Genomic DNA, 12620 nt, shown 5'->3' on the forward strand with positions numbered 1-12620 from the left:
TACTATCCACAAAAGTAAGTACTTACTGTAACTGAGAAGTTTATTTGTACATTGTCACGTAACACTCAAATAATTGTAGTCAGTCTGGATACAATGCAAGTATTTAACTTAGAAGCAAACAGAAACAAATAATACTGTATTTGATAATGCAGGTACAGTATGTCATGGGTTAGAGGTTGGATTATTATTAGTTGTTCCTAGTGCCAAACTTTCTTTATAGCTGCTTAGCAGAATAAATAAAAGTATATTATTTTAACAAACTCATGCAGGATGGCTGTGTAATAATACAATCATAGTAGCTTTGTTGATAGTAATGACAAAATATATGAAAAATACAATTCAATACGTCTATAAACCTGTATTAAATGAAGAGATTTAACCACTCCAGATGTTTCAGTAAAACAAAAAATGACACTTGAACCTTTTCTTAAATAACAAATTGTTTACATCATTTACACATTAAATTGGTTATTTCCTTCTACATCATCGTATGGCCCAAGTCAACACGTATTTTAGAATCTCCAACTGTAGAGACTTGTAAGATGACCAAATGTTAACATTCACAATCGGTATGGATTTGCCTGTGCTAACCCTCAGTGCTATATACCACATGGCTATGACAGCTTTGTTTTCAACATACAAACATGGTTCAGAACAATTCCATTTCAAGTAAAACTTTTGAAGCTGAAATATGAAAAGTTATCTTTTCTAACAAATGATGTTTCAAGTACAGCATCACAATATCTTCCCTGGTGCTGTTCAGCAAGTGGAAAAGGTTTACAAAGCATTTACAACACTCACTGTATTACATTGACATTATGAATGGGCTTTTAAATGGGTCCAGCCCAAGAAAATCTATAACCTGTACAGATCCATATTAATGCACACACACACACAAAGTTAATACAACCATGCAATTAATGGCATTTGAAGAGCTAACAAAAGGCTGGTGACTACTATAAGCGTCTAATGCATCTGACAAATCTCAGATAGAAAGGGATACTATTGCTTATGCTTAAAAAAGACCTGCACTCAAACTACTGTAGGACCAAAGGCGTTAAAAAAGTGCAAAATCCACCTGCATCAGCAACTGTCCATCTCTATACCAGTTGATTGGTTTACTGCATAAGGGAACAACATGTTTTCAAAACAAGACTACTCCCATATCATGAATGCATATGAAGTCTGGAATACCACCACAATAGTATACTTTAGAGAACCTCATTCCCAGGCTATATCTTTAGGAGGAAAGGTCTACTTTTGAGACATTTGCAAACATAGGCATTTATAATGCAGTCTGAAGCCATGTCAAGTATATTACCTCTAGGGTATTAGAAATATTAATTGTGACATGTTGTATTTGAGAGTTAGTATTTCAGAATTCTAAGCAGGCACAAGTGTCCCAATTTTTTTTCTGGTGGTTTAAAAAGGACAGTTTACAATCTAAACACCAAAATCCTATAACCTCTGGTCACAACACTTGTTCACTACATGCCCCTTTCCTCATAACATAACTGATACATATAGAGGCAAATATATGCATGCGTTAGTCCTTAGGCTTTCTATGGTAATGCAGATAACCATTGAGCGATTCACACAACATTAGAGACTTAACTTTGGCTTTCATTGAATCAACAAAAAATATTTGAAAAGGGAAAACAAAAGTGCGTATTTTTTCTTGGGTTGGGGAAAATCTGCCATAAAGGAGACACTTCTTTAAAATGCCACCTTATTTCTCAACAGCATATATCACAGAGTTACGCTAGAGAATGAGAATACAGGGTTTTTACCCAAAAATGAATGTCCTTCATTTGAAAGGGGTTTGGACTTCGAGAAGCCATTATGGAATGGAAACCTTTCCCATAGCTCCTATTCAGAGTTGCCTAGGTCCAACAATTATCAAAAGGTTTACTCCAAGAACACAATAGTAAACATGGGGCGTATCTTAATAAAGAATCAACAGAGGGGTCCACTCCACACAGAGAGAGGGAGGGGTGCCCACACAAACAACGCTGACTAGCTGCCTTTGGACAGCCTTCATCCACTTTCCAACGTGTACAAATAGTCTTATGTTCACATACTGTACTGCTGATTCTCCCCATGCCAACACATAGCACTGTAACATTCGTATAGTTCACAATCCAACTGCACTACTGACATGCATGATGAAAGCATCAGTTACATGAGGTGACTATGTCTGTCTAGCTTAATGCACTTCTCAACATTCATTATGATGACGTCTCACTGAGCAACAGAGGTATTTTACCATTGACCTCCAAGACACAAGAGGGAGAAATCCAGCCCTTGCTCATTGTACGTCAACTACATTAAGGCTTCATTTTTAAACTGCAAGGTTTTCTTGACAGTGCATTCATTACTTTCTGTACTGCTGTACTTTATCATAGTATCACAGGCTGGGCCCACAGTGTGTGTGTATACACATGCAGAGGTATACATGTATAGGTTTCTAAAAATATACTGTATATATAACCTGCTGTTACTGCTAAATATGATGCCAAAGGAAGGAGTATGACAATGGATTTAAAAACTGTGGTGCCAGAAATGACCAGCCAGTAGAGCTATTGGGCCACAATGTAACACTTCAAGGTGCTGCCTTTCAGGGTTATCTTTTTTTTAACAACAGGTGGAGTAGGCCGCACATCTAAAAATGACTGAATTCATACCGTTTTTTTTCTGGGATGTTCCGTGCATATTCAAAAGGCATTTACGTTACAGGAAGACATCTATACACGTGACCCTGTAAACGGGACGGCAAACTCTTCTCTTTTACAAAAAGGAAAGGAACGAGGGAAGATTTATATTCGAAGAAAAAAGCACACACAAAAGGTTCAAAAAATATTACAGGCAAAAAAACTACCGTTTTAGACAAGGCGAGTTAGTTGGTAAGTTTCTGCAGGGAAAACCAATACAGTAAAATATAAAAAATAAATCACTCTGGATTGTTAAGTGCTCGATAGGATAGTCAAGCATCACCCATTAGTTCATGAGGTTTGGATGTTCCACTCACAGCTGGCTGGTGTGTCTGGCCGGGCAGGGCTGGCGGATGTCCTGCCTGGACTTAGTTAAGCGCGTGCTGGCGGATGGTGTGGAAAATCCAGTCCATCTTGGTGGTCCAGCCGCCATGGTGGGCATCGTTCATTTGCTTCATGAAGTAGTCCAGGGCCTCCTGCTCAGTCTTGTCCAGGGCCAGGGTTTTACGGATGTAGGCGATGTCATCGAAGGACTGCAGCTCGGGCATCCCGGAGCCCAGCATCATGGAGAACAGGTTGATGAAGAGGTTGGCATGCTGACGAATGGCCAAGTAGGCCTTATAGCACATCTCCTGAAATCTGAGACCGAATAGGAGAAGGACAAAATGCATAAGAATCAGTATATACCATTCCCATTGTTCCCTCTGAATTCTCTATAGCCTCAAAATAAGCCTTTGAAAGCATACATTTGGACATTGAAATATATAGTGTTCGGCTGGACATGGTCGATTTAGCAGTACATTTGTTAAAGCAGAAGTATGGTAGAGGGTCTGGAAAATTGGCAGACAGTAGCCTATCAAACACCCAGGGAGACAGAGCACACATTGTTATATAATAGCTGCCTACTGTGTAGACACTAGCTGTCTGCCAACTCCACAACCTTTACATTCAACACTAGACAGACATCCACAGATGTGTCATTTCACACAAGGGAAAAGGAAGATGGCTACCTCTCAAACTCTCTTGTCTTCGTGCACTCCTGGGTCCCTTTGCTGATCACAATCAAGAAGTCTTGAGTTAGGACAAATGGAACTCGCTCTCGTTTGTAGCCAAATTTCTTTTTCTTGTGATCCAGAAAATGGCCAAAATCTATGTGAAAAAGCTGCAAAACATCCCAGATTAGCATAGAAAATATAACACATAGCATTTGCCAAAAAATATGCATCATGACAATATTTTGTTGATAACTCAGGTCCTACCTGCCCATCATCCTTCACCATTATGTTACTGTTGTGTCTGTCACCGATGCCTAGGATGAAAGTCGCCACGCAATACCCAGCACAGGATCGCGTAAACAAGTCAACGGCAAGGTCATACCTACAGACAAGAGTTACGTCAAATCTGAGCCGTGAAACACTATGATATACAATTTTCAAACCAGGAAAGTACCCACACAACATATACAGGTTACTCACATCTCTCCCTTGTTCTTGTCTTTGAGCCACTGGTGTAGTGTTGAGCTGTTGAACTGTAGCGCCCCCTTCAAGCCACCTTTACACTGGATCTGCATGATGGTGTGAGAGCTCCGCACCACCTCGATCAGCCCCACACAGTCACCTAAAGACATGCAGCCGTACGGCAACATCCTGAGGTCTAGACCCTGGTTCTGCCAAATGTTCTCCATGATTCTGATGATCTGAAGTGTTAGCATGTCCTGTCGCAGGTCTGAAACAAACAAGTCATATTCAGTGGTCCATGGCAGGATTTAAATACATTCCATCTGTCCAAACTATTCAAGTAGAACTTTACAAGGTAAAGCTATTGTTTAGAACGCAGTTTGATTATAAAACTCGACTCAGACTCACCGTCTCCATTTTTGAATATGATCTCATTATTCTGGAAGAGGAGCTCGGACATGATGTCAGGGTTTTCCCAGTTGAGCCACAGTGGTCTTTTGGCAGATGACATGATTCTGCACTCCTCAAGCCTGGGCATTTTACCATGAGGAAAACATGCCAACAATGGGAGTCATCACAAGGGGCAAGCTACATTAGTTTCATTGATCAATTGTATGAACAGTGTTAGAATACAAGTGGTCTGCACTGAGGGGCCCAGTGGCTGAGCACATTAGTTGACAATCGGTTACAATAACATTTCACATGTTCATGCATGAGCAGAACGTTATGCTGGGGAAATAGAATACTTACATTCTCTCTACCTCCACTCTCTTAGGTCAAATTAATGTAAAATTACCACTAGGGACACTAAAGAGCGATTGCTGGCCTTTGCAGCCATTGAAACAGAGTGTCCCATCCACAGTTTCAATAGTGTCCATGTTCAGGCATTGGGTGAGTAAGGTATAGGAGTTCCAATGTGGCGTGCCCACCGTATGTTTCCCAGCTGGTGTGCAGGGTTGAGGGGGGAGGTGAAATTCTGCAGGGCGTCCATGTAGTCTGGCCTCCTCATCTGCTCCACCAGAAACTTCATCTGCACCTGCAGGACCACACAGAGCAGGCTGTAATGAAGATAAAGCCTCCAATAGAAATGTGAAGCCTAGTTCTCTCTACATTAGGTAAACGAAGCCACTGATGTCAGTTTCGTAAGTCAAACAGAAACGTGGAACAGTAAGCTGAAACAGCAGAGATTCTCTAACAGATCATCATGTTGCACAATAAGCATGGGTGTATTGGAGAGAGAGGGAATGCTGGGTTACCTTCTGAGTCTCGTCCTTCTTCTCCTGTTTGAGAATGTCGGTGAGGTTGATGAGTTTCTCCATGGCCTCCACTTGTCTGCTCAGGTGCTTCAGGTACATGCCACACGCCCGGCAGTAGGACTCTAGCAGCAGGCCGAACCGCTGACTCACCGTCTTATTGTGCATCTCAGACCTAGGGCACATAGTGGACAGTGAAAGTGGCTGAGTTAAAAGGCATTTGCAGTCAGTCAACTCTGTGAAAATAATGGAATTTACTCTGCAAAGTAACTCTAAGTCACTCACTTTAAGTGCCAGAAAAAGAAGTGTCCTATCCTTTGGTTAGTCAAGGCCTTTTTCAGTAGAAATCGTACCAGTGGGTTATCAAGGTACTGCTCATATTTCACAACCTGACAAGAGTGGAAATTATGACATTTTATATTTGACAACAGTCCAAACAATCAAAGAAATGTGAGAGGAAGTCACTTTCTGGACACCAAAGCAAAATAAATCCTACCTGGACCAACTGAATGAGGTACTGAGAGAGTTTATCATCGGTCAAGTACTTCTCAAGGCACCGAACAGCAAAGTCACGGATCATTGGGTCTGGATAGTTACAATCCAGCAGCTCCATGGCTTGCTCTGGTTTTATTGCTGGCCAATCCTTTAGAAGGCAATACATCTAAGAGCAAGAAAAACAACAGTCACGTCGCCACTGCAGCAGTGCTGCAGCAGAAAATGATACAATTCCCACAAGAGTTTCAGAAAATGCTCTCTTGAAAGAAATGTCTCAGTAATTAAAAAACAAATAAGTCACCTGTGCTACTTCATCTCTGGAGTTCCACTTCACAGCCAGCAGGATCTTGGGCAGGATTTCGGGTATATTTACACAGTAGTGCCTGGTGAGTAAGAGAGACAGTAGACATGTTAGTTAAGGCCTCTAGAAGTTTAAGTATGATGGTGAAAGAGCTAGTTATGACTGTACCTGTGCCTCCAGAGGAAGTCCTTCTCCTGCTCTGTGATCTCAGACAGGGGGTCTCGGTTGCACACCTGTCTCAGCTGCTCGTTATCACTGTCCGTTAAGGCGTGGTCTCGCGCCACTCTGTTACTCTGCAGGGGATCAGACGTCACATCAACAACCATATATGGAGTCATTATTTAGTAAGGAATCCTTAGGCCGTCTTAATAAATGGTTTGTAATGATTTGAGTTACAACTGTGTGTGTATATATATATATATATATATATATATATATATATCCATGTATACCAATACCTGGCCTGACTGGCAGTAGCTGAAACCTAGCTCCCTGGATATGGTCCAGTTAGCATGTCCCTCCACGGTGGTCATGTCTGGGAACTTGACAGGACTGCTGAAGTAGTCAAACTCCAGCTCTAGACAAGGAGTTTCCTGTATGTGTGGAGGAGAGGCATTATACTGTAAACCCTGATGATAAGGACCACAGAAACACAGACTGGTCATGTTAACATGCTAACTAACATGTTTACCCTGTTGGGGTTGGAGCCTGTGACTCCGATGGGGTTGAGTAGGTCCTCCAGGCCGTGGGGTACAGGCCACAGGTTCAGAGCCATTTTACCAGAGACCAGGGTGTGAGTGTAGTCAAACAGGTTGACGTTCCCCCACGCCAGTGGACAGTGCTCCTGAGTAGAGGATCAGAGCCAAAGGGTGGCATTGGTTATTTACACAAATTGTGAATGGCGATCCTTCCACAGACAACAGTGAATACAGGCTTGAGGGAATTTTATATGGGGTACTTGTGTAACTAACACAAACATCCTAATTGCCCCTTGGGGATTAAAAGTCGTACTGAATTTAATTGAAAAGATTAGTAGGCAAGCAAACAGACTTTGTTTTAGTTCAGTTAATTGGCTTCAAGCTGTACAGTAGGTTGCTCACAAAGGACGGCCTTTAGAGGCATTTATCTCTAATTCATCATGGGCACGAAAACCCATCTCCCCGACCTTTAGGTGACATCACTCAGCCAAGGTGTCAGTTACAGTCTTCATACCTACGTTACACAGCCACGATCGCTCCATGCCACAAGTCGATAAGTAATTCAACATCCACAGAGGACACCTCAGGCCATTCAGGTAAGACCTTTGAACACTGTTCTAGCCAGTGGGTATCATTTATATCATTAAAGGTCTGGGGTGTCCGATTAAATTGGGTGCTTACCTCCTTCGCCCCTTTCCTGCCTTTCACAGAGCAGATGGAAAGACAGAGGCGGGCCGCCCGGGGGATGTCGGGAATGTACATGTCGTAGGTCAGCCACTCGTTCCACCTGGGAGACAAGCACAGCCACAATGAATCACCCTGAACCCATTACAAGTGTTAATATCACAGATCAATACACACCCTCCTCCCCCATTACCATGGGATAAATAGTCACAATATGGTGATGTCTCTTGATGAGCGAGATACTGTCTGTGACACCATGTGTGTTGTGTGTCTGTAATACCTGGGATTAGAGCATGGCACACGCTGCGTGTTCACGTTGTCACACATCTGCTCCCCTCCATGGTAGATGCCGGTTCGCACATAAATCTACATGGACAACAGGAAGAATAGACACCAAAACCCCCTGAAAACGACCAGCAGTAGCAGCATGACAGACATTCACGCCAAGGTGTCTTACAGAAAATGAATTACTGAAAAGTGCCTATAAGAGGAGTTGAGGGCTAGCCAAGCACAGAAACAGAAAACCAATGTGAAAAAGTTGATCTAAAACAATAACCATTGTCAAGTACCTTATCTATATCCCGAATGTTCACATTCACGTATGTGGCACAGAGCACTCGTATCCGCAGTGTTCCGTTGATGGTCCACAGAGACTTGGTGGAGGACTCTCCGTTCATGTACGGGGTGGCGGTGGAGATGCGCCGGGCGTACGAGGGCATGGTGAAGTTGTCCATGGGTAACTGAGAATAAAGGCTATCCTTCGCCATCAGCATGAGGTTGGGCATCCTGCCAAGCATGATGCAACTCCTCACATACTGAAAGGGAAAAGGAATAGGATTAAGATACATGATTAAGCAATATAGACCTGAGTCAGAACTAATGTTAGGCTTCAACGTGTATGCATTGGTTTAATGCACACTAGGGCCCAACAAACCTTATATTGACTCAGGGGGCATTTCTCCAGGAGGTACTCGTCACAGCCGCACACCTTGAGGATGTACTTGCCCTGGTACTCCTGCACACACATCTTGAGTTGTTCAGGGGACAACAGCATGCTCCTGGTCTTCTTCCTGATGGCCTCAGCTATCACCTGTTCTGGCACACAATCATGGTTGATCTTCAGGGTGTATTTCTGCTTGTCATTGTTGGGTGAGACAATCACCCAGATCACTACAATGATTTGACCTATAAAATAAGCCACAGAAAAGAGAATAAATCAGAATATTACTCCACACAGGCTGAGAACAGCCTTGAAATAGATTATCATGAAAAGGAATAAGGATCATTTTGTTTGTTGCTTATTAAAGTGTCAGCCTATGTGTTGACAAAGTAGAAAAGGTTGTTGTTTGACACGCACTAAATGTGCCTTAGGCATCTTGCAGCATCTTGACATTACATTGCTTGATTTGAATTACCTTTGTCCAGTTTGCCATGGATGTGCTTTGGAAGTTCTTGTGTCGATTCAACATTGGGAGGGTAGACATATAAAGCCCGACTATGGGGTCCATTGGCATCTCTGAGTTCTACTGAATCCTTACAGACGTTAAGAATATTCCTCCTGAAGTCCTGCACCTCAGGGTCCTTTACTAAGTCAAACTCGCAAACAGGCATACCAATTGCGAATCCTAAAACAAAAGAAACTCACTTACTGATACTGTATGTTTTGGAGGAAAATGTAAGCATGTCGTTACTCTCTACAAAGAGGAGGGTAGTAATTAAGTCTTACCAATTTCTCTGTTCAGAATTTTCTCCTCTCGGTTACCAACCGGTTCGATGACCTTCAGAAAAGGCTGAAAGAGCCTGAGATCACATAGTCTCCTAGTTTCATCGTAGAACTCCTCTCGCTCTGCCTCCTGCGTAACACTGACAAATATGTAAGAGGTCTCCTCCTGTAGTAGGTGATGCAGGGGGTACTTCCTGGCCTCCTTGAACACTTCATGTTTGATGGTGATGAGCGTAGCCTCACGGAGGCACTCGAGGGTCAGGATCATCCCGTTTGGCAACAAGCAGTCCACAAAGATCCGGGGGGGCATCAAATGGATGCCCCATAATTCACCAGAAGAAGGTCTAGGAGGCATTTCTGTAGTCCTCACACACAAAGTTAATAGAAAATAGTTCCTTATCTCCTGAAGTGGAAAAGAGTAACAGTGCATTAGAATTATATGGAAGAAAAACATCATACATACATATGCAGTCCCACCTCTTGCTGTCGTGTGACTGTAGTTCATTTGAATTTATAATAATTTGGTGGGCGCTTATATTTGTCCTATTTCACACATGTACAAGTCTGTATTAATACACATGTGAATAGTAATTATTTATTTTTGCATATCCCACTCTCCCCAAGACACCTTGTCAGCTCAGGGATTTGAACTTGAGACCATTAGCTTACTGGCCCAACACTCTAAGCACTAGTCTACCTGCCACCCTAAGACCCTCTTGCCCTCACCCCTACTAGACAGAATAGGAACTAGCCACAATTCACCAGTGGAAACTGACCCATCAAAACACTACACCTAATGACAAACTAGTCTATGTTATGATAACTGTGATGATAAATAATGTTTATTTCCATCGATGTCAATGATGATCTAGCCTACTCAGTCAGTCACATGACAGACAGAAGCATTTCTGTCTCCGGGAGTCAAGTCATTTCTCCTCCACATACAGCGAGAGCCAATGACATTTGTGACCAAATACCAGAGTTTTCCCTTTCTCTGAGAGTGCAACAACATGTAGCCCTATGCTATAAAAGGCACTTAACTTTTTCTGCTATCACTGTCTAACATCATTAATGTCAGTAAACATGCAGCTAACAATAACAACTAGCAAAACAGCCATGGTCTGTTCAATATGAAAGGCATCCAGTCTTGTCATCAGGATGTAAGGCAAATGAGGAAGCTTCTTCAAACAGGATGTGGAGAAAGGAAACACTAAACCTAGTTTATTTGAATACAGAAACATGTATGGCTGAGGATATAAACGGAAGATATAGAAACTCAGTACCACACTTTATCTACCTAATGTGGACTCGTTAACAAAAGGGGGAAAAATATGAATATTTGATTGACAAATTGACAAATCAATGTTGCTTCCTACCTTAAAAGAGCTGGTCTTATCTTGTGTTAAAACCCCTCACCCTTCATGTTTCAGATCATCTGATCTCCAGTGTTGTTTTCTGCTGATTGGTAGGTAACCTATCAGCACAGTGCCATTCTCTGAAGACAGAGAGGAAGCATGAGACTCGTTATCACAAAAAGCCCAACAGTAAACAAAATTCTGTGATACAACCTCTCAACAAATGTATCTAGCTCGAGCAAGAAAACCATGCAGCAAGGAGTGGGTGTGTGTAGCCAAAGGGGAGATATATAACGCTTCAATCATTCATGTAGCAAATTTTACTAACGTCTACCCTGGTGTTAGGTCCATGATGAGACTGTTATACTTCTGTAGCAAATCAATTTATAGCATACCGTTACTTAAAGCTGTGTAGCAATCTATAGTTGTTTAGCTTCCATCATTTCATTTTTGTTAGCTAGTTAGATACTGCGATTGGTATAGTCGTTATAATCACGACTGTAATTACAGTATGACTATTAACCATATAGCTAGCTAGATCATATAGAAATAACGTTAGTTAAATTTTAAGTCCAGTGTCCATATTGTATCCTATTGTAAAACGTCTATTATTTTTAGTCATAGATATAGCTAATATAAAAATGTAAAGAATTGACATAAGAAACACTCGTTAGGTAACGTTATAGCTGGCTTCTAGCTAACGTTAGTTGGCATTCACAAGAAAGACATTTGCTGACGTTCCAAATCATAATCTGTTTTGATATTAACTAGCCAACAACATAACGTTAGCTAACATTAGCTAGGCTCCTGTCGGTCTGGTTATTGTCAGCCATTTATCATTTAAATCTAAATATATCTAGCTATTTTACTAAGAATGTAGCTATTATTAGTTAAATGCGAGAATGCTTACCAAGACATGTCTACGATATGACCTCGTTGGCTAACAGCTCGCGCTAGCTAGCTTCCAACACCTTCTCATGCTTGGTTCCAGCGGGTGTTCCAGCGGATGTGTCAGCGGGGTTCCAAGGGTGTTCCGCGGGGCAAGCTGTGTACATTCGATCATGCAGCGCCAGACTTTAGGCTACCTACGACTTGACAGCAGATTTCGCTATAGCAACCATGATGAATTTTGTGTTTTATTTTTAAACAGTCTACAATTTTACCATAGCTATCAGTTGCAATGAAATTACATGATCAAAAATAAGATACACAGGCATGAAGCCTACCAATCATGTTTTGTTCAAATGCAGTAGCTTCAATTATATGACGGCCAGTCAGTAAAACATTTACATTTGTTACCAGCTGCAACGATCATGCACTGGGGGATTTTGGTAGCAAATTGTTTTTAGAGGAGTAGCTGTCCCGCGAGTTTTGATGAGTTTGAGAGTAGGTTACAACCTCAAACCATAATATAGAAAATAGCTAATAAAATTATCTATGTTAGTTATTTAAAAATATATGTTTTATTGCATGAACATTTGGTTTCGTTAGCATTTTGCAGCTTGTAAGTGTTCAACTGTATAGATATTATGAAGATGAGCCATTGCAATAAACCATGCGGTCAAGCTACCCGACTCTCGGAATTGAATGATCAAGCTAGCCGCGACTGAATCTGTGCGCCTGCTACTCCATGAATGGCGAAATGGACACATCAAATAGGCTAGACTAGTCGAGTTGACAATCTTTGTGGATTATTGAAGACCAAGGCCCATACTACCGTTATACTGAGTATAAAGCATTGTCAGTATGGCATTCCAATGACACCAAAACGTCATTCAAATATATCCTCCAGATCCAATGAGTTCCGTGTGATATCAGATCGGTAAATGTAGTGTAGTGGCGCATACCAATTCGGACGCGGATATCTTGACCGTGGATTTCCGAGAGTCGCATAGCTTGAATGCAGTACATGGACTGTACCAACAAGAGAAGAATACACTCAC

The 12620-nt window shown here is 41.8% G+C and overlaps 1 protein-coding gene across 3 annotated transcripts; it reads right to left on the reverse strand.

Annotated features, from left to right (window-relative positions):
- Positions 1 to 15: 15 nt before the first annotated feature.
- Positions 16 to 12261, reverse strand: pik3ca (phosphatidylinositol-4,5-bisphosphate 3-kinase, catalytic subunit alpha). Of its 3 annotated transcripts, none has more exons than XM_020499184.2 (21): positions 11588 to 12261; positions 10739 to 10817; positions 9326 to 9725; positions 9015 to 9224; positions 8534 to 8784; positions 8169 to 8414; positions 7880 to 7965; positions 7597 to 7702; positions 6909 to 7061; positions 6676 to 6810; positions 6386 to 6510; positions 6218 to 6299; positions 5918 to 6082; positions 5707 to 5810; positions 5425 to 5596; positions 5098 to 5204; positions 4577 to 4698; positions 4187 to 4436; positions 3971 to 4088; positions 3722 to 3873; positions 16 to 3350 (listed from the first exon to the last, which is right to left on the reverse strand). In XM_020499184.2, the coding sequence occupies exons 3-21, from the start codon at positions 9675 to 9677 to the stop codon at positions 3080 to 3082; spliced, it is 3207 nt and encodes a 1068-aa protein (XP_020354773.1). In that variant the 5' UTR covers positions 9678 to 9725; positions 10739 to 10817; positions 11588 to 12261; the 3' UTR covers positions 16 to 3079. The 3 variants fall into 3 exon arrangements, with proteins under 3 accessions (XP_020354773.1, XP_020354772.1, XP_020354776.2); XM_020499183.2 differs by having other exon boundaries at positions 10699 to 10817; XM_020499187.2 differs by lacking the exons at positions 9326 to 9725; positions 10739 to 10817; positions 11588 to 12261 and having other exon boundaries at positions 8534 to 8689; positions 9015 to 9118.
- Between the last annotated feature and the right edge of the window lie 359 nt (positions 12262 to 12620).

The sequence above is a fragment of the Oncorhynchus kisutch genome, linkage group LG13 (assembly GCF_002021735.2).
Source record: "Oncorhynchus kisutch isolate 150728-3 linkage group LG13, Okis_V2, whole genome shotgun sequence".
NCBI lineage: Eukaryota > Metazoa > Chordata > Actinopteri > Salmoniformes > Salmonidae > Oncorhynchus > Oncorhynchus kisutch.

Coding starts and splice junctions, on each gene's coding strand:
- pik3ca (XM_020499184.2), bottom strand. CDS start 9,677: ATGCCTCCTAGACCTTCTTCTGGTGAATTATGGGGCATCCATTTGATG. Junction 4,437..4,576: donor CATATTCAAAAATGGAGACG/GTGAGTCTGAGT, acceptor TGTTTGTTTCAG/ACCTGCGACAGGACATGCTA. Junction 4,089..4,186: donor GACAAGAACAAGGGAGAGAT/GTGAGTAACCTG, acceptor TCTTGTCTGTAG/GTATGACCTTGCCGTTGACT.